Below are 22,168 nucleotides of genomic sequence, written 5' to 3'. Positions count from 1 at the left end.
CTGATGAGTAACAAAGTTTTATACAGTCTGAAATTGAGTGCAAGAGTCGCTGAGCTGAGATGGCTTGACCTTTATTGTGACTTACTCTGGAGACAAACAAACAATCTAGGTGAGGGCCTGAATGGTCTTGTGCATTGCAAATAGAAAGTGCCCTGTGCAAGTCAAGCATGTGCATGTTTGATTCAAATGAGTTAGTGCGGGGTTTGGAGAAGAAGGTAGGGAGGTATATGGTCTGATTAAGGTGAAAGGATGATCATACCTTGAGTAAAAATTTGGGGTGGGTGCGTTAGATCATCCTGTCTTTGAAAAAGGTAGTGTAAAGAGGATCTGCTATGAGTGCTGCAATTTCTCCTACACATCTTGATGATGTAATGGCTACAAGAAAGGCCATTTTCATAGTAAGATGCAAAAGGGATCAGGTAGCCAAATGGGGCTCAAATGGGATTTTGGTGAGAGCATTTAAAACCAGGTAGAGGTTCCAAGGTTGCACTAGTGGTACCACATCTGGGTAAAGTGTTGCAGGTCTTTGATGAACCTCTCAGTAAGAGGATGTGCAAATATTGAGGTATTGTCTATTTTAAGATCACAGAATCATAGAATCCTAGGGCTGGAAGAGACCTCAGGAGGTCATCAAGTCCGGCCCCTATCTAAAGCAGAACCAGTCCCAACAAGATGAAAATTGTTAAAGTAGCAAAGTGTACCTTGATGGAAGTCAGTACAAGACCCAGCTTGTTTAAGGTGTAAAAGTAGACTAAAATTAAAGGTAATGAAGATGTGGATGAGTTACCCTGTCGACGTGAGCACCATACCAAAAACCTTTTCCACTTCTGACAGTATGTTTTATGAGTGCTCTGCGCTCTACTGCGCAGCAGGATGAATTGAATCTGTTAAGAGCACTCTAGCTCTTGTGTGGAAAATCACTGGGGAACCACGCATTCAGGTTCAGCATGTGGAGATTGGGATGACTGATCTGACTTCTGGCCCGATTGAGAAGGCTGCAGGGCAGGGGAATTGGTGGTATATGCGACATTTTGAAGAGAAAGAAAAACTGAGGTTGTTGTGACCTAAAAAGTGCTATTAGAAGTCAGTGTGCTTTGTCTGTGCCTTGATAATGACCCTACTGATGAGAGGTGGGGGGAAGGTGCATAGGAGGTGATATGATCAATTGATCAGGAAGGCATCTCCCAGGGAAACCCTTCCCTATGCCGGCTCTGGAACAAAAATTAATAGACTTTTTGTTGTTCTGAGTGGCGAAAAGGTCTATGGTGGGATGACTCCACTGTTGGAAGACCCACAAGAGGATATATGGGTTCAACTGCCACTCTAGTTCAGTGGGCAGTGCCCTGCTTAGAGCTTCGGATGTGGTATTGAGGTTGCCAGGAAGGTGTATGGCAGGCACCAATTCCAAAGTACAGTTGCCTCTGTACATAGGCCATGTGATCAAGCTACACTCTAACCATTTATATAAAACATTACGGCAACATTATCTATGTATAGCCTCACATAACTGTCGTTGATTAAAGGGAGGAATCTCTCTCATGCATATCTTACTGCCCACAGTTCTAGCGCATTGATGTGGAGACCTCTATCTTTATTGGATCACAGCCCCCAAGGGATGCATCAGTCATCATGGAAACCGATGGTTCTGTGGTAAGGAATGGAAAGCCAGAACACAGATTTTTTTGTATCAACCACCAGAGAATAGACTTCTTTACTGAGGGTGGGATGAAGAGGGACTTTGATAATGAGTGGATGTTGGGCTTACAGACTGTCCTGCACCACCTGAGCAAGCACCTTGTGCAAGTGAGCATTTTTTACCATTAAGCTGCAAGCTTCCATATGGCCCAAGAGTTGAAGAGGTCGTGGGCCATGATTTTTGGGAGAGGACTGCAATATCTTGACCAGTTCATAATTTTGTGAAAACGCTCCATAGGAAGGGAAGTAAGTGTGCATATGGAGTCAAGATAAGCACCTATAATTTGTATCTTCTAAGACAGGATCAAATTTGATTTGTTTTTATCTGCAGCCCAAAATGTTGGAAGATGTGTCTTGTGATTGAGAGGGAGTGTTGAGTATCAATTTCAGAGTGTGCTTTGAGGAGACAGTCATCGAGGTAAGGAAATTGAAGTTACCTTGTGCTGTAAAATGAAGTTACCTTGTGCTGTAATGATGGTTTTTCAAGATGTGTGTCCCCGTGGGTGCTCCACTTTTGGTGTCGGGTTCGTCCAAGCGCCACAGATTAGAAACTTTTCTAGCAGTGTCTAATTGAGCTGTGCATGCACAAATGTCGCGTGCCATTCGCACCTTTGGAGTTCACGTGCATGACCCGACTCCGCTCAGTTTCTTCACGAATGCTCTGTTGTGAGAGTTGTTGAGCCAAAGAAGATGGGAGGAGAGTGGGTAGTAAGCACCCACGGGGAACTCACATCTCGAATAACTGTCGTTACTACCCAAGGTGAGTAACTTCCTTTTCTTCTTCGAGTGATGTCCCCGTGGGTGCTCCACTGTTGGTGACTACCTATCAGTACCCCAAAGATGGCAAATGGGCTTCAGCTAGGTTTCACGTGCAGATAAGACTGCATAGGCTACTGCAGAGGTCATGTTTGCTTGAGTGTAAATTGCATAATGTTTCATGAAAGTGTGATTGGAGGACCAGGTAGCTGCCCAGAATATGTCCATAAGCGAGACCCCTTTCAGGAAGGCTGTTGATGCTGCGATGGCTTGCATGGAGTGCGCCTTAGGAGGCATGGATAGTGGCATATCCTGAAGGGAATAACAGTGAAAGATACAGGTTGTAATCAATTTCAAAATCCTCTGTGACAAGAGTGGTATTTCCTTGGATTGTTCTGCCAGTGAAACAAGTTGTGCGACTTTTGGAAGGTTCATGTATGGTCTATGCTTTGCGAAGATCTAGTGTGTGCAGGATAGCCTCCTCTCTAGAAATGTGAGGCTTTGGGTAGGATGCTGGAAGCACTATAGGCTCATTGATGTGGGAGTTGGAGCATACTTTGAGAAGAAAGGACGGATGGAGGGCGTAAGATCACTCTATCTTTGTGGAATATGGTGTGTGGGGGGGAATGCTGTTAGAGCAGCAATCTCGCTAACATGTCTTGCTGATGTGATGGCCAGTAGACAGACAGTCTTTAAGCTTAATAACTGGAGTGAACACTTAGCCATAGACTCGAACGATGGTCTGGAATCGGTCTATTGGGTGGATTAAGATTATGCAGTCCTCTGAGGAATCTTATTGAGATAGGGTGAGCAAATACAGAGAAGCCCTCTATGGGTGGGTGAAATGTCACAATGGAAGCTACATGCACTCTACAAGACGAAAATGACAGATCATATGAAGAGGCGTGGATAAGGGCTGAACGCCTTTTGTTTCACACCAAGCTATAAATTGTTTCCACTTAGGGAGGTAAGTATTGCAAGTGGACTGACCGCTTACTGTGGAGTAAAATGTCCCTTGCTTGTTATAAACATTTCCATTCCACCTCCGAGAACCAACAAGGAGCCATGCCGTCAAACGCGGTGTCTGAGGTTGCAGGTGGCGGAGGGTTCCTATGTTCTATGAGGAGAAGATACGGGTAGCTCAGAAATGGGGCAGAATTGCTTCTCTGAGGCATTGAGTACAAGACCCGTGGCCGTCTGATGTGGGCTTACAGTCGTGACACTTCTCACATTTTTTAAAATCAGGGGAGACTGGCATTTTGCTATTCTCCTGCTCTTATTATTGATGGTGCAAGTTCTTTTCTCTTTTATTTTTTCTGCAGTCGGCAGTTTATCACTGCTCTTTTCTTGTTTGCAGTTCTTTTCTTTTCTTTTTTTTGGAAGCCTGAGGGCTGCAGCCCTCCAGTTAGAGATATACTGCCCCTCAGGGGCTGTTCATTTACTATTTACAACAATTCTGAGGAAAAAAGTCTTTTTTCTTCAGTAAGTTAACTATAAAACATGAAGTATGAACATTTTTAGCTAGTATACTTGAATTTCTGGCTACAGAGAACTGCAGGAGGAGAAGAGGGATTGAGCTCCATCTGTGACTGAGGTGATCAAAAAGGAACTGAGGAAAGTGAGGCTGCACATGTGCAAACAGCACATGCAGTTCTCACGCATGAGTGGGCCAACTAGACATTGCTAGAAAAGTCTCAGATCTGCAGCACCAGGATGAGCCCAATACCAACAATAGAGCACTCATGGGGACATCACTCAAAGAACAGTTTGTTTCGCAGGTATGCTGTAACAACTGAAAGCACCTTTGAAAAAAACTCTTGGTACTATAGAAAGGCCAAATGTCAGGACCTTGTATTGGTAATGTTGAGTACCTAAAACAAAGAGAAGAAATTGTCTATCAGCAGGAAGGATTGAAATATGAAAATATGCCTCTTGCAACTTGAGGAATGAAAAACAGTCACCTCTTTCCAACACTGCTATGATGGTGGCAAGTGTTACCATCTTAAAACTTTTGCTTTTTAATGAATTTGTTCAGTGCTTGTCTCATAAATCAAGAATGGGTTGCCATCCTCCCAACTTCTTCTCTATGAGGAAGTAATGGACATAAAAACCTTTCCTCCTGTATTGAGTAGGGACTACCTGAATTGCCCCAATTGTAAAAGATGGTCAGCCTCTTGCTGGAGAAGATCCTTGTGAGAATGTTCCTGAAGAGGGAGTGGGTAGGAAGATGGAAAGGGAGTGTTGACATGAAAGGAATTGTAAATCAGAGCTCGATTATCTGAAGAACACAGTTTTCAGATGTTATCATTCTCCAGTTGTTAGAAAATTGTAGTAGACAGTATTGGAAGAGTTTAGATGGCAAAGATGGCATTAGAATGGGCAAAAGGTTTTCATGACCCTCAACATATGTCTCAGATGTGCTTAGGGGATTGTTGTGACTGTTGGGATTTATTAAAAGATTGATATCATCATTGGCCCCTGCCTCTAGAGCAACTCTCTTGATGTTGTTCCTGTCTGTTGTATTGTTAAGTAAAGTGAGGGTATCTCGGTCTAGGGTATGGCTGATACCTGTATTGTTTTCTTGTATTTGCAGGATTATGAATGCTGCAAGACTGGAGGGTTGCTCTAGAACCTTTTCTGGAATGCAGCACTTCATTGGTGTCGGCTGTGAATAGCTTTTGCCTGTCGAATGGAAGGTCTTCTACAGTAGAATCACAGAATCATAGAATACTAGGACTGGAAGGGACCTCAGAGGCCAAGATGAACAAGTTTTCTCCTTCCTCCTTATGACACCCTTTTAGATACCTGAAAAAGTAGACTGGATTTCTCTGGGGAAAGCTGCAGAATCGTACCATGAGGCTCTTCTCATGATTACAACTGTTGCAGTAGAGTGAGCTGTTGTGTCGGCTGCACTTGAAGGACCATCCTTGAGATTGTATGCCCTTCTGCAATCATGGCTTTAAATTGCTGCTTCTTGGCCTCAGGAATATGTAAAATAAAATTTCATTTTGTGTAATTCCTGTGGTTGTATTTGCTAAGTAGCACTGCACAATTTGTGACCTGGAATTGTAGAGTGGACAAAATGTAAACTTTTCGACCAAAGAGATCAAGTCTTTTGCTGTCATGATCAAATGGAGTCAATCTAAAGTGCTGCTGCTTACGCTTTTGGTGCGCTGCCTCCTCTACCAGGGAGTTTGGTGCTGGGTGGGTAAAAAAAACCTCTGACCTTTTTGGAGGGACATAATACTTTTTGTCAGCCCGCTTGCATTTTGTATTGGCCGTTGCTGGGGTTTGCCAAATCATCTTTGCTGGTCCCATGATGGCTAGGTTATCAGTAGAGCTATCTTGGAAGCCGTGGGAGATAATATAATGCTGGTCAATTCATGTTGGCTTTCAGAAACTTCCTGGGTGGGAATATTCAGTTCAGCGGATACAGGTTTAAAAAGGTCCTGAAAAAGTGAAAAGAAATCTGCTGTAGTTGAAGGAGGAGGTGGCATCACTGCTTCTTCCAGGGAGGACGATTCATTAGTATCAGGCGATGTGTCTGGTGATGGGTCAGATTGCTCCCCTTGTAGAGTGTGTTGCCACTGAGAGGATGGAGATTGTGGTGGTACAGTGTGACATTTATGGGACTGATAGCATTTATGGCAAGACTGTCATGGGCTCCAAAACTGCCACTGCAGGTAAAGCATGGATGGTGGCATACATGGGATGCTGTATCAAGGTGGCATGTTTCAGTGTCTGGTGTGTGGAGGATGAGTCCCGGCTGAATAGACAGAATAATCAGTGGGAGGGGAGTTGTTAGTAGAAAACATAACATCCACTTCCTCATCAGAGTCATCAGAAAACCTCTCTGGCGATATATCTTGGTGCTAGGGTACCAGGAGAAACGTCGGTGCCCTGGTTGGCTGCACCAATGCTATTTGTGATGCGGTACGATGTCTTGGCACTGAGTGCGCAGGCAAGAGTCGGTGCCATGGTGGTGCTATAAGTTGTGCTCAGCACTGGAGTCATTTGCAGTGCTGGCAAAGTGGTGTTGGTGCTGGTGTGATGTTGGCAACTTGAAGCCTGAGGCCTCAGATTGGGATTTAGAATGATTCACTTTCATGGCAGCGCCAGACGCTCCTAGTGTGTTGTAAATAATCAAGATGTGTCACCGGAGTCACTCTCGGCACCATATTCACCAGATACAAGCACTTAGATGCTAGGGCTTCCTGAGGTAATGAGGCGGCACATTTTTTTGAGGGTTTATTGTTCTGTTGTGCGTGGGACTTACTGGCCTGCTTACTGGGATTTGAGACCGGTCTTAGTGATTTTTTGAGAAAAATCAGCTTGAAGCGTAGATCTCTATCACTCCAAGCTCTTACTTTCAGCTTAGCACAGAGATGGCATTTCTGTGAAGCATATGCCTTGCTGAGGCAGCAGAAACATGTCTCTCAGAGGAATAGAATCCTTGCATGAAGAACAGCACTTAAAACCCGGGGACCTGGGCACAGTGCTAACTGCAACTATCTAACTCCAGGGAATAAAACTTGGGATTAAAAAAACAGCTAACAAGGGAAAACAAACTATTGGTAAGAACTAGATAAACAGGGTTTACTTATCTAAAATGTGGAATTGAGGTGGGGAACTCTGCCGAGCTTCATCTCTGGCTGGAGGCAGTAGAGAAGGAACTGAGGGGGGACTCACGCATGCGCAATGCTTGCATACAAAGAGCATATGCCTGCAGACACATGTATGCATGGCCCCAGGGACACTGCTCTGAAGACTTCAGCGGGGCACCGACCTGATATGGAGCACCCATGGGGACAACTCTCAAAGAACTATGCTTGCCCTTCTCGGGACCCCAATCAACTTGCTTGGGTTCTCAAAGATAAACAACAGTTTTGAGGTGGCTTTAGGTAGTTCCTTAAGTGCAATTTCATTGTATTTGCAGCAAGTCTACTGATATACGAGTCAAAATACTTCGCATTTCTACAGTGCCACTATCATTGTGAACCCTGCACTCAGGGAAGCCAGTTCCTGGTCTGTCCCTCCCCCTTTCGCCTGAGGGGTCCTCTATCCAGCCCCAGTGCACTAGAAAAGCAGTATGTGCCCCTGTTCCCCCAGCCCCTGAGCACTGGGCAGTTTGCACTGCCTGTAATCCCACTCCCTCAGACCTGGAGTGCTGGGTGGGAAGGTAGCACTTCTCCTCCAGTCCCAGAGACCAGACTGGGGTCCCAGCCACAGGGAGTATGTAGGGATAACATATTAAAGTATTAAAAATGATTCCCCCAAGTGGAAGTGACTCCCCATAATTTGTTCCCCACAACTAAAAGTCTAAGTAGTATAAGTTTGTTAAGTAGAAGAAGTATATGTGTTTAGATTTAGCGTTATCAAGCTTGATAATAATAATAATAATAATAATAATAATAATAATAATAAATCTAAACAGTATTATTATTATTAGTTAAGATTGTTAAATGTTTAGATTTATAATTATTGCCCCTCTAGAATATAATTTGTTAGGAATGTAATATTAGGTCATGTAACTTAAAACTGTTAAAATATAATACTATGTAGCCAGAAACAGCTCCCCTCTCTGTGTCCCAGGGCACTCTCAAACTTATTGTTACACAATTGATGCCCATTCTCTTCAAAGCATTGTGAAGCAATTAACCGTAATCGCAAAGTGAAACATTGTAACTATAACAGTAACTAACTCAGCACTCAGAGAGAGAATGTTTTAAGAAATGCCACCCAGAAACTTTTGTGACTTTTTGTAACTACAACTCTTGTATATGTAAAGTTATTATTATACAAAATACTGTATGTGAAACATTAATTAGGGAATGTATGTAAGAGAGAGGGCTTGGACGATGAATGAATGGTTTTGAGAGGTGCCAGCCTGAGAATGCAGCAAGAAAGGGCTGAAGAAAGCGTCAGGTTCCAGTGCAACCAAAAGGTATCACGTGGAGAAAACCAAGTACTGGAGGTCCACCCTATGAGATCACTGACGAGCACCTGACAGCCACCCTGGACATCAGCATGATGCAGCAATTCCCATAGACTGGCATAGGAAGAAATTCCTATAAGAACTGGACTAAAAGACTATGGAGTCAGAGTCCAAGGTTCTGCTGCCAGCCCACCAGGAGCTTCAGATGCGCATCTGATCAGGGCTTCGCTCCCCACTACCATCACTTGTGTACAGAATACCTGGCCAGTATTCTGTCACAAGCCACTTCCAGGCTGGTAACTATAACAAATACACAGAACTTGAATGAATGTTTGTGTGTGTGTATATAAGTGTATAAGGGTTAAGTAGTGATAGGAATAAGTAGTTAAACAACGTTGTTTGCTTCTATCTCTTATTTATTCTTTATTATTATCTTTACAAAAAATGTGGCTTTTTGCCTTATCCCCCTCATAAGATCCTGCTTGTTTTTATTGGTACAACAGGAAGAGCCCCCTGCTGCACATTGCTAGGAAGAAGGAAAGGACCTGGGGACAGAGCCAAGAGTGAGGCCATGCAAGGCTGTTTGGGGAAGACTCAATCTACCTACCTTTGATGCCAGCTGCCCACGCTTCTTTTACAGAATAGATAAAATTACTGTATATTCTCGTTCATAAGCCTACTTTTTTGGGAAAAAAATCCCACTGTGAAGAGCGGGAGAAGTTACTCACTTCGTGCAGTAATGATTGTTCTTCGAGATGTGTCCCCCCGTGGGTGCTCCACTCTTGGTGTTGGGCTTGTCCTGGCTCAAGGATCGGAGACTTTCAAGCAGTCATCAGGTGGGCTGTGCATGAATGAGTTGAAAGCAGCATTCCTGCCTTTGAAGTAGTGCGTGCAGCTCGCTTTTCCCTCTGTTTCTTCTTTGATGCCCTCATGGGCTGCTATTATTGCCTGAAGAAGTGGGGAGGAGGGTGGGTCATAGAGCACCCACGAGGACACACACCTCGATGAAATATTGAGCCCTTGTTCTGAGAGAAGGTCTGGGTGGTTCGGAAGCTGCGGCAGAGGGTGTCTGCCATAATATTCTTGTCCCCAGGTAAGAATGTTGCCGTGATAGTTATGTTGTGGCAGATGCACCAATTCCATAGCTTGACTGCCTTTGCACATAATAGCTGGGATCTTGCACCCCCTTGGTGATTGATGTAGAACAGTGGTCACCAACCATTTGAAGCTGCCGGGCGCCAGGAGGCATGGCCATTCGCCTGCCAGGCGCCAGAGGGCGGGGACACTCGTGCACCCGGGGGTGGGGCCGCGCATACGCCACACTCCCATGAGCCACGTGCTTGGGGCGAGCAACCCTGTGCGCCGTGTGGTCACGGGCGGGGCTGCCCATTTGCAGCAAGCCTGGGGCCAGCGTCCAGCAGAGCCGCACGCCCAGGGCCAGCACCCCCCCCATAGCCGCGCGCCCAAAGCCGGCACCTCCTCCCCACTCCCCCCGTAGCTGCATGCCCGGGGGTGGGGATGCCAATTTGCCACGCTCCCGGGGCCGGTGCTCCCCACAGCCACGTGCCCGGGGAGCAGGTGGCCAATTCACCGTGCTCCCGGGGCCGGTGCTCCCCATAGCCGCGCGCCCGGGGCGGCCAATTCGCTGTGCACCCGGGGCCAGCGCTCCCCGTGCGCCATGCGCCCGGGGCTGGCTCCAACACCATGCATGCACCATGCATCCGGGGCAGGGCCAGCCCTGAGCACTTGGCGGGCACACACAAATGACCCCACGGGCGCCATGGCACCCGCAGGCACCGTGTTGGGAACCATTGATGCAGAAGATAGTAGTCATGTTGTCAGTGAGGATACACACCGAAGAGCCCTGGATGTGTGGAAGGAAGTGCTTGCACGTGTTGTGAACTGCTTGAACCTCAAGCAGAATTATGTGGAGTTTGGACTTGTCTTTGGATCACTTCCCCTTGCACAACCTGTTGTTGCAAGTGTGCACCCCAGCCCATCAGTGAGGTGTCCATAGTAATCTGTTTGGATTGCTGCTCATGGTGGAAAGGCTCCCCTTTGCATAGGTTCTGCACCTGAGTCCACCATCGGAGGGAGGTAAGGACCCCTGGAGGAGGCGAGATGTGGCTGTGGATGTGGTGACTGGCTGGTATGTACACTGAAAAAAATCCAGTGCTGGTAAACCTGATCATGCCTCTCATGGCGTGTTGATAAGGCAGTCGTCCAGATAGGAGAATATTGTAATGCCATTGCAACTGAGATGTGCTGCAGCCACCGCAAGGGTCTTCTTGAAAAAGACTGTGGGGTCAGAGGAGAGTCCAAATGGGGGGGGGGGAGACTCTGCACTGAAGGTGATGTGAAGCTACTATGAATCACAAGAAACACCTGTGTGCGGGATGTATTGTGATGTGAAAATATGCATCTTGAAGGTCGAGGGCTGCGAACCAATCCTCTCTGTCCAGTGCCGGAATTATAGTGGTGAGTGATATCATTTTAAATCGCTGCTTGCGGAGTTACTTGTTTAATTGCCACAGGTCCAAGATGGGCCTCCAACCCCCTGACCTCTTCTCAGTCAGAAAGTAGTTCGAATAAAAACCTTTCCCTTCAAAACTTTTTGGGACTTGTTCTATGGCTCCTAAATTAAGGAGATGTTGCACCTCTTTGCGGAGCAGTGTATCGTAAGAGGGATCCCTGAAGAGGGAAGGAGAAGGTTGGGAGGCTGGGGGGATTGCTGTGAAGGGGATAGAATATCCATGGCTGATGATTTCTAGTACCCACCGATCTGCGGTGGAAAGGCTATGCACTGATTGTAATAAAAGTGCAAGTGGTAGTGAAATATGTTGAACTCACCAGGTACTGGAATGGAAGGGAGGTCGGGCAGACCTTCGACCAAATTCTCAAACTTGCTCCCTAGAGACATAAGTCATGGAAGAGCAGTTGTTAGGGGCTCTTCTATGGTGTTTTCGAGGTCGGAAGCAATTCTGTTCAAGAGGCCAGTACTGCTGTTTTCTAGTAAAGGCCATGTTCCTGTGTCTCTGATAAGGTGTGCAGTGCTTCCTCTGGTAGAGTGCAGTGTACATCCCCAATGTGCGCAAAGTAGTGTGCGAATCTTTGCCAGAGTGTAAGGCCTCATCAGTACCTGTAGTAAATAATTTGGTCTTATCAAATGGCAGGTCCTCTACTTTGTCCTGGAGGTTCTTAGGGACTCCTGCTGCTTGCAGCCACGGTGCATGTCTCATTACCACAGACGTCTCCATAGATCTAGTCACAGTATCTATGGCATTTAGGGCCACTGGTAGAACTTTCCGGGATATAGTATATCCCTCTTTAATGATTGCCTTAAGGATAGGTCTTTTGTCCTCTGCAATATTGTGCATAAACTCTGTTAGTTTCATGTAATTGTCGAAATCATGATTTCCAAACAACACCATATAGTGTGGCTATGCGAAGCTACAGAGTTGAGGAGGAGTACATCTTACTCCCAAAGACATCGAGGCGTTTGTGGTCTTTGTCCTGTGTCTGAGCCTTGTGCTGTAGGTTTTTGGTCCTTTGCTTCGCAGCATCAGCCACCAAGGAGTTAGGTTGAGGGTGTAAGTATAGGAATTCCATGCACTTTGATGGGACAAAATACTTTCTATCGGCCCTTTTGTTTGTTGGGGGAGGAGGGAAAGGGGCTGGGGTTTTCCATACTTCATTGGCTGCCTCAAGAATAGCTTTGTCTAGAGGCAGGGCAATTTTGGATCTTGCAGAGGGCTGCAGATTCTATAGGAGCTTGTGGTGTTTTTCCTGCACCTCTGATAAGACTACTTCCTGACTGATAGCTACTCCCAAATAGCTCCTGGAACTGTTTAAGGTTATCACTGGGGTCTAGATCATTTGGGATAACTACTTCATCAGGAGTGGAGAAGGAGTTATCATTAGATGCTATTGTCTGATTGCTGGACCATTGGTTCATCCTCAATTTACCCTTCCTCTAGGTCAGTGCCATCTGATGGGGAATGCAATAGGTCTGAATGTATAGAAGTCACAGACCTCTGTGCAGGTGTAGGAGGGGCAGTGGAGGTATGATGTGGTGCCCTGTAGTGATAGGGGGACCATCAGCTATGATGTCTGTCATAATAGTGCCATTCCGGATACCAAGAAGGCTATTGATAATGAGGTAAGCCGTATGCCCCATAAAGTGCATATGCTGTCTCTGGAGAGGAGTGTTGAAAGGAGACCCTATTACTTGAATCCCCTTGGTAAGCACTGATTTGAGACATGGTGGGTGAACATGGTGAGCCCCTTATCGTTAATGGAAAGCGAGACCAGTTCCGTGTCAAAGACCAAGTAGGGGTCCCAGTTCTAGGCTTTCTGTCCTGTCTTGGTAGTGCCTATGTTTTGCGCATTGGGGGAATGGCTGTGGGATGATGTCCTGTGAGCCGTTGCTGAGTCCCCCGGTACATGAGGAGGTGGCACGGAAATGGTTGCGACCCTGGGAGATGTGGGGTTAGCATGAGATACTGGAGGACAGCTGGGACTTGTCCTGTCACCTTCTGGTGCCTGTGGTGAAGACTGCATAGGAGGTTCATGTTGTGCCGGGGATACTGAGTGTGCTCGAGGCACCCGGGGTGTCTGATGCCATTGGTGCCTTTGTTCCATCAGGGCCCTTAGTAGGTGCCCTTTTTGATGCCTGGTTTGACCACCTGTTTACAGTGTGCTCTTGAGCCGGTCATAGAGGAGGTTTCAGATTTCCCCATACCCAAGGTGCCCGGGTCATCCCCTTTACTGATTCTTGGTGGGGAGAGAGTGGGCTGGTGAGTGTCTGATTCTGACCGTGCCTTCTGAGGTAAAGGGCTGGAGAGATTGCCCTGAGGGGATTTTGCACTCAAGCCCTTATTGCCCCCCTTATAGCTATGAGGGGCAAGGGCTTTGTCAATAGACAGCATGCAGGCTGTGAGTTCTCTTTCCTTGCAAGCCCTCACTGTCAGGCTGCAGTAGGGGACACATTTTTGTCGTCCATGTGTGTCCCCCAAACAGCATATTCATTCGCTGTGGGCATCACAGGCTGGCATAGGCTCCTGGCAACTTCCACATTTCTTGTCCTTAGGCAGGAATTGTGTAAACTTGTATAAACCAAGTTGCCTGCTTGCTGTATTAGTTGGTTTATTTGTTAGGGTTTTGTTTGTTTGTTTGTTTCAGTTTGACTGGGCTGCCATGGCTTGTCCTTGTATCTTGTCCTTGTACTGCAGTAAAGAGCTGCTAGCAGCTTTTTTGTTTGTTTTTGTTTGAATAAATAGAGGAATCTATACAAAGTACTCAATTATTTCTCTCTGACTCTCTAAAGTACTCAATTGGTTGTCAATTGCTGCTCTTTGATATGCAAAGCATGCTGAGGAGGACAGGGTTGAGCTCCCTCTGTAGCAGCAAAGAAAGAACTGAGGGAAAAGCAGGCTGCCTGAGCTACTTCAAAGGCAGGAATGCGGCTCTCTGCTCACAGCTTACCTGATGACTGTTTGAAAGTCTCCGATCTGTGGCATGGGGATGAACTGACACCAACAGTGGAGCACCCAGGGGGACATCACTGGAAGAAGAAATAGATTCTTCCCATGGTTCTGGAAGCAGTGCCAGCAGCCAGCAAGTCCCTCAGCCCACACTGCTTCCCATGGCTTGGGTTGCAAACTTAGCACTAGCTAAGTTTGCAACTCAGTTTCTGTATTTTGCCTTCAACTTTAAAAATCAAAAGAGGGGAATGATGCTCCCTTCACTGATAACTTACATTTGAAACAAAGAAGAAATTTTTCTACCAAATCTGAATTGAAGTAGACAAGGGGGTTGTGAATTATGACACTATAAACAGAGATGTTCCGCAGCCGACCCCTCCCAAACTTAGAGAAAAAAATGGTAAAAGGAACCTCTCAGCTCCCACTGGCTGCTGTTTGCTGTTCCCAGCCAATGGGAGCTGAGAGGCTCTGTGCCTGCAGCCAGCATGTCTTTCAGCCTGCGCAGCTTTCCAGCTTATAAACAAACAGGCTTATGTTCGAGTATATACGGTAAATGGGTTTAATATTCACAAGATCACACAGCAAGTGAACTCAAAGCATTGGAGTCAATTTTACTTTATCCATTAGAACTTTCTTCCTCCCTTAGACAACATTTAGTTTTTAGTTTTAAAATGATAAAAAATATACTTATACTTACAGGACTGTGTCTCTGGTATCAGCATGCAGGAGAAAAAGGGAAATCATGATTAATATAGCTACATAATAAGACCTCAGGACTGACATACAGCCTGTGTGTTGCTCTGAAGCCTAGAATGTCTGTTGAGTCAGCATGAAGTGATGAACACAGCTAGATACATGGCTGACTTCTCTTTTTGGTTAGAATATCACCAGGTTCAATTATCAGTGGTCTTAAGTTCTTAGCCATTTTTAGCTTTTATGAATTACATCAGTATGCAAGCCCAGACTTTAATCTAGTTTTACAAAATAAGATTGCATTTCAAACATTTTCTTTAATGTACATGTAATTTTATTCTAACCTTCATTTTGCACTGACATGAGTTATAAAGTTTGATTGTAGTTTTAACCCCAAATACAAAAGGATCATTTTATCAACTTAAAGAAAGACACCCAGCAAGCTGCAATGTAAAGTCATGTATTCCCATGATCTATCTTAGGGTTTTCTATAGTACTCATCTCTATCTTGAAGCACTTACAATATAATATAAATATAATCCTTCTGTTAAAAAGGATCACTAGTGCATAACAATTTAAGACCTACACATGGCTCTCAGAATAGAGGTATAATATTTGTGGGGGACCTTGAAGAAAAGATAATAGTCATTATTTTCCTTTCATTTATTTAGGTGGCTTCCTGGAGTACATCCCACATCTGGAACAAACATAATCAAGTCCAAAAACAAAGTGGTGATGAAGATATATGGGAAAGATACATGCTGCACTCTACAGATGGAATTAAAATGTATGCTTGGTGCCTCAGAGTTAGACCAGGGGTGGGGAACTTCAGGCCCCGGGGCTGGATGTGGCCCTCAACTTGCCTGGATCTCACCCTTATGGCTCTGGCCCCTCCCCAGCATTGGGGAGCCTGCACTGGCTTACCACTCCAGGTCCGCTCCTCCCCCCGCCATACCATGGGGCTGGCAGAAGTACACAAAATCTTCTAGGCTGGGAGGGAATGCTGGGAGTATTTTTCTGCTTCTCAATATACTTCTCACTTGTGTACAGCCCCTAACTGATTTTTCTGTGGGTCAGTGGTTCCGCACCCCTGAGTTAGACCTATCTTTCTCAGTGAAATCTGACCTTCCACACAAAAAATTAAGTTAACAATTTATGTGAAACAAAATGTAAGGAACCATCTGTTAAATGTAATATATGGAACAAATTACTCACAGATATTGGTGGAGAAAGAGTGATGCTCCCTATAGTGTAGTGAGAGCTATTATTTGGCTGCACAGGTTTGATTTCTACATGGAATCTCCTTGGTTCATCATCTTCAGAGTCAGAATCACTGGAGGAGTAGAAATGGTTCTCTTTGGTATGTTTTTCTCTGTTAAGGTAACTGATGTGTTAGTATCAATTCTACAGAGAATAAATCAGTTTCTCACACACTCCTCAACATATATATCTGCAGCAAGTATACATTATTCATTCATGAAACTAACAGTCAAAATGTCTGACAATAGATACTTAAAATCATCATCCACAGATTACCAAGACACAGACTTTAAAGTTAAACTTTGATGCTTTCACCCTAAGCATCTAATATAACAAATGCAGAAGGTACATAAACACAACTATTTACAAACTTAAAAGGTACAAATGAACAGAATGGAAAAACTTAGGCTTTACAGCAGCATTAATTAGTCTGAAGTGCAGGCTAGAGCACAAAACATAGAGTTAAGACTTCTGAGTTCTATTCCCAGCCCTGCTATCAACTCACTCTGTGACTACAGGCCAAGTTACCAAACTTGACTAATTTCTGCTTCTCTGTAAAGAAGTTATTTACATGTACAGTAACTGGAATTCCTAAAGACATATCTATTCCATTTGGTGTGAATGTACATTGTGCTTGAGATAGGAGTCTTTTACCTAGATGCATCCACAAAGTCAGTATATGTGCTCTGAGAATGCTCATGCTCTTATACAGAATGCATAAAGGGTGATACAGAACCAACTGCCCCTCAGTTCTTCCTCCACTGCAGAATTCAACTGTAGAAGACTGGACTGAAGGATATATGGACAACACAAAGGACTCCACTTATTGTATAGGTATCATGACGTCTGTCGCTTCTCCCAGCTTGAAAACATACAATGCCATGCCCGTTCTTAGTCAGAGTATTATTGTTAATAAAAGCAGCTGAGACTGATTGCAACCTAATGGAATGGGCTATAATACTGTGACGGGGATCTAATTTGTGTAGGTCATATCTGAGCCTAATTCACTCTGAAACTCATTTAGAGACTCTTTGGGTGAAGACAGGATGACCTCTCGGCAAAGAACAAGAACAGCCAAGCACCGGGCATAAAAGGTTTCACTCACTGAAGTTCAAATGCTAGGATCCTGTGCTCATGAATGCTTTGTGACCTTAGTTTCACCATAATTAGGATGTCCCTTTTCCCCCAGAAAAGAAGGTATATGTATGACTTGCTTCGTGGCAGCCTCCCCCGCCTCCCTCTGATAAGGGGAATGAGTGTAGTCAACTGATAAACCGAGCCTAGGCCTTTTACACACTGACATCCATACTCTGAGGCAGAACTGAGTGTATTTGGAATTGTGTGGTTGCAAAGAGGTCTACTATAGGAAGAAACCCCATCTGAAAATGTGAGTACTAAAATCCAATTTGTGGTCTTGATAGAACTTCCTGCTCAGGGTATCTGCCATGATATTCTGGCACCAAGATAGGCATGATTATACAACACGGACGTTGTGTTTGATGCACTATTTCCAGAGACGCAAGACTTCTACGCATAGGGAATGTGATCATATTCACCCTTTTCTATTTATGTAAAACATATACGCTAAATTGTCCATGAGAATCTGTACCATTTTGCTTTTGATTAGTGGTAGGAAATAAGAACAGGCGCTTCAAACTGCTCTTAGTTCAGTAGGCTGCTACGAAGATGGAACTTTGCTATAAAGCAAGGGGTGGGCGAAGGGCCTTCCACAGGCTGGATCCAGCCCACCACTTCCCTACCCTCCAATCAGGGCCTGGGGATAGGGGAGCGCACAAAGTCTCTTTACCCCCACAAGAGCATGTGGCGGCTAGAGAGGCACACCAGCTGTTTTAAGATACCTGGCATTTATTTCTAGCTGTTGCGAGCCTTTGGGAGGGGGGAGCTTTGTGTGCTGCCTGCCCCCAGGCCAATCAAGACCTTGGGATAGGGAGCGCACAAAGTTTCTCGCATCCTGTCCCAGCCCTGCCAGGAGCACACAGCAGCAAGACACATGCAGGCTGTTTTAAAACAGCTGGCCTGTCTCTCTAGCCTCCTCACAGTCTTACAGAGGTAAGGAGACTTTGCATGCTCCCCTGCCCCCAGACCCTAATTGGCCTGGGGGCAGAAGGAACATGCAAGGTCTCCTTCCACAGGGTGCCTAGTGGGAACAGCCATCTGTTTAAAAACAGCTGGTGTTTCTCTCTAGGGGGCAACAGAGGGAGGGGGAAGACTTCTCACGCTCCCTCACCCTAAGCCAATCAGGGTGGGGGGAAAGCATAAGAAGTCTCCTGGCCCTGCCCCTTCTGGGTGGCCCCCTTTAAAAAAAATTATTGTCCACCCCTGCTGTAGAGCATTGGCTCTGTATAGAATGTGTTTGCAGATGTGCTCTCCAGCCAAGGAGGGATATGTCCATGATGATGGTGAATGATGGTAGACTCTATAGGAACGTCTGCCCCCCCCCCCCCCCCAACTGATGCTGTCTAGACTGTTCGACACAAAAGGGAAACCTTGACTGTATTGGGCATGGTGATGAGTTTGTTAATGCTCTGCCTGTGTTGGACATAATTTGTCTGGAGCCAAGCTTGTAGACACTGAATGTGTAGTGTTGCGTGGTAGATTACAAAGTTTGTGATGGCCATGCGGTCAAAGATTTGTAGGCAGGTTCTGGCAGACATCTGGCTGGGTGTTCCACTCTGTTGAGATCAAGGAGGGTAAAGTCAGAAAGCATTTTACTGATAGTAAGGCAATTGCTTTGAGGGAGGTGAGGTCCACTACAATAGACTCCAGGCATTGTACAGGTATTAAAGCAGACCTTCATATGTTAATTGGAAGTCCTAAGCTAGTGAACATGGAGAGAGTCTATAGCTGTCTGTAGTGTTGGTGCTTTTCAGCAATCCAAGTAGGGGAATATCATGATTCCCTCTCTGCATAGGTGGGCAGCTGCTTGAAAATATTTCAAGGCACAGTAGAAAGATGGAAGGGTAAAACTTTGTACTGGAAATGGTATTGTAAACCACAGGAATTTTGTATGTATGTATACTGGAGATCGAAAGCTTAGAATCAGTCCCCCAGCCTAGTGCTGGGATTATGGTGCTTCGTGTAACTATTTTGAATTTTTGCGTTTTCACAAACTTGTTCAGTTGGCATAGATCGAGACTAGATCTCTAGCCTCCTGATTTTCTGTGAGAGAAAGTAGTGGAAATAGAGCCCCTTCCTTGTATACTCACTTGGTATACTAATTCTACTGCTCTCAGAAATAGGAGATGGTTTACCTCTTCTTTCAGTAGATATTCAAGAGAGACACGGAAGAAGGGTGGGTAGAGGGTTTGGAAGTAAGAGGCATAGAGTAACCAATTTTGATGATTTCTAACACCAATCTATGGTAATGGACTGTCAAATTTGGATATTGCCAACTTCCATTCTACTGAAAGTTTTCTCAGTTGTAGATGATGGGAGAGATGTGATTCTCAACAAAGGTTTCAAATCCGTTGTCTAGAAGCTGATGGCTGATATGTAGTAGTCAAAGAATTGGATTGCTGTCTTCTCAAAGTTTTCTGTTTCTGATCAGTTGGTCATAATGGAATCTTTGAGGAATTTGATAATTGCACTGCCATCTCTTGTTCTTGGGTGTGTGGATACCCAGAGATCACAACATGGCCCTTGAGTTTTTCAGAATGTGCAGTCCATTTTATCTGTGAAGAGTCTGGGTCCTTTGAACAGTAAGTCTTCTCCAGAGCAGTGTACTGGCTTTGGAAAACTGGAGAGATAAAATCAGGAGGCTCTCCTCATAACAAATGCTCATTGTGGAATCAGCAGCCTGAGGGGCAGCTTGTAGCACTGTTCTGGTAATAAAATGTCCCTCTGCAATGTGTGCTTTGTATTACTCTTTTTTGCCTTCAGGAATAAAGTTTATAAATTTAAAAAGAGACTGTAATTATTGTGATAATTCTAGGTCATGTTTTGTTCAGGCATTTTTGAATTGCTAGTGATCGTAATCATTTCTTAAAACTGACAAGATGTTTTCTAAGCTTCCATGAGTCAAAAGTTGCAGAATAGATTTCCTTCAAAGTTTCTGGCAAAATTTACTTCTGGGCTGACACGAAAAGTGGCAAGTTTCAATATCAAACAGTTAATTTTTCAGGAAGTTACGAACATGTAAAATATAAGTAGTTATAACAATAGTTTGAACTTCATCTTAGAGTACTTAACATTTTAATTATTGCTTTGTATAAACATTAAAAAAGGATATTCTGGCTTGCTTCTGGCTTAATACTGAATCCTTCATCGTCTACGTCAGGAATGTTCTAAACAGAAAAAAGACAATTTATGACATTGACAAACCCTTCTATTCCTCTGAAGTGTACAATCATAATGTATTTTTACTTGAAACTGTTGTACTTAGAATTTAGACTTCTTTGACACTGTTGCTAGATTAAAATTACAATATGACAGTTTGTGAAAGCTATAGTTACCTGTTATTATTTAGCAATTATTTCAAGTTCTTCTCAGTGGCTCAAATTCTCTGACAGTTCAGATTTCACAAATTAACCATGTGGTAATGGGTTTGGAATGTGGGTAACTTTAACAAAATGCACTATATACAGATTGATTTTATTTGCCTTCAGTAGCAAGTGTAAAACACTTAACATTCTCCAGGCCTCAGTTTTCAAATCTCTTTCCAGTTTCTACTTCTATTCTTTCAGTTACATTATTGCAGGCTTTGATTTTGCAAGATCTCACACTCTAATTAGCATAGAGACTGGTCAGCCAATAATTAAATAGAAGACCGAGAAAAATCCAGATGATGCAGGTTGTAATTTGTTTTTCCATTGGTGGCACTCATGTATCATTACTTTAACAAGAATTTCTCCTCAGTTTTAAAATATATAAGATTTAAAAAAAAAAATGGGAAGCTCAAATCAGGCCCCCTGCATCCTACTTAAGCATCTACATAAACTGTTGATTTTCAAAAATACCGAGCACCTAGCACTTCTCAATGATTTAAGATGAAATTACTGAGCTTTCAACACTTTTGAAAATAAAGGTACTTGTGTAGGTGCTTAAATGCTGACTGAAAAGATCACTTTAAACATCTATTTTTTTAAATTTTAGCCATAGTTTTAACATTCTAAAATTATACACAGAGAGCCTCCTAATGCAAGGAGGGGAAAAGATTTGTGTGTGAAGTGCTCAGACCAGTGGTGGACAACCTGCAGCCTAAGGGCCACATGTGGCCCACTGAGGTTCTATATGTGGCTCGAGACATTTTGTTTACTATTGCGCAGGCATTGGGTTGCCAGATTCTGCTAGATTTTATCTGTGTAGTTCCTCCCACCACCTGCCATTATTACAAAAGTTACATGCACTTAAAGCAAAGGTGTGTGAAGGTGGCATGCTGATTCCACACAACATTGTGAGAGATGTGTTCCCTCTGCATCTAACGTGCTGCTACAGTTCAATTGGCATAACCCACAAATTCTAGATATGCAAGCACAATTACCAAAACTATCCTATCCCAGGAGACCATCTTGATTGCGACAATCTTGAGGCCCACTGAAATGAAGGAGGGACAAGCCTACATTGCCCTCACTGGCTTAGTCACTATATTGATGGGCATTATAGAAAACTACAGGACAGGGAGATCTCCAAAATGTAGAAGTCGGAGTTTATAAAAATCTGATTTAAAAAAAAAAAAAACCAACAGCCTAGGATTAGGATGCTAAATTGTTTCTTTTAACAAGGTGACTGGTTCCAAACTTGGCTCAAATACGGACATTCACATGGAAGAGAGCATAAAACAAGAAAGCAGATTATATATGACTGATTAAATGGACATTGGACGCTTGCTCCAAAAGTTTTGAATCAGACATTTTTTCCTCATCCTGAATATGTTTTAAACTATTGATCCACGAGATATACAGGAAACATTGTGATGGCACAAAAAGAACTGAACTTAATATTCTGTTACAGACAACCATTAGGGAAAAGAGTTACTTTCTAAAGTAATTTTTCTATTTTCCCACCTCCTGCCCTTTCTATTTAAAAGGGCAGAGGTGGACAGAAGGATGGAAAATTAGTAGACCAGAATCTTCCCATAAAATGTATTTTAAGAAAATCTAGGAAAAAGAAAAACAGACTACAGAATTCTTTCAAAACCCATTTAAAGGCTGACAATAAAATATCTTGTCAGTGAAAAGAGCAAAGCAACAAGAAGTCAGGCCAGAAAAATCTCACATAAGGCCTCTAAGAATACTTGCTACTTTCTTGGTAAAAAGCATGAGAGAGGATAATGCAGAGCAGTTGCAAACTTGCTGTTGTAAAATAATCTTTATAAAAATTTCTATCT

General features: G+C 44.0%; 1 protein-coding gene and 1 long non-coding RNA gene across 6 annotated transcripts in view; one reads left to right on the top strand and one right to left on the bottom strand.

Moving 5' to 3' along the window:
- The window catches only part of FCHO2 (FCH and mu domain containing endocytic adaptor 2), a 223,517-nt gene that overhangs the window by 52,183 nt on the left and 149,166 nt on the right, over positions 1–22,168 (bottom strand). For all 5 annotated transcript variants that reach the window (XM_075932247.1, XM_014574166.3, XM_014574168.3 and 2 more), the window contains exons 12-14: positions 20,072–20,126; positions 15,778–15,926; positions 14,567–14,578 (exon numbers count right to left, since the gene is read on the bottom strand). In XM_075932247.1, coding sequence (XP_075788362.1) covers positions 14,567–14,578; positions 15,778–15,926; positions 20,072–20,126 — 216 coding nt within the window. The remainder of the gene's footprint in view (positions 1–14,566; positions 14,579–15,777; positions 15,927–20,071; positions 20,127–22,168) is intronic.
- Positions 886–5,752, top strand: LOC142829920 (uncharacterized). Its single transcript, XR_012904841.1, has 3 exons — positions 886–1,650; positions 2,027–2,113; positions 5,045–5,752. It is a non-coding gene; the product is annotated as an uncharacterized LOC142829920 (long non-coding RNA).

The sequence above is a fragment of the Pelodiscus sinensis genome, chromosome 6 (genome assembly GCF_049634645.1).
Source record: "Pelodiscus sinensis isolate JC-2024 chromosome 6, ASM4963464v1, whole genome shotgun sequence".
NCBI lineage: Eukaryota > Metazoa > Chordata > Testudines > Trionychidae > Pelodiscus > Pelodiscus sinensis.
The sequence above is the reverse complement of the archived record's forward strand: the minus strand, read 5'-3'. Positions and strand labels throughout refer to the sequence as shown.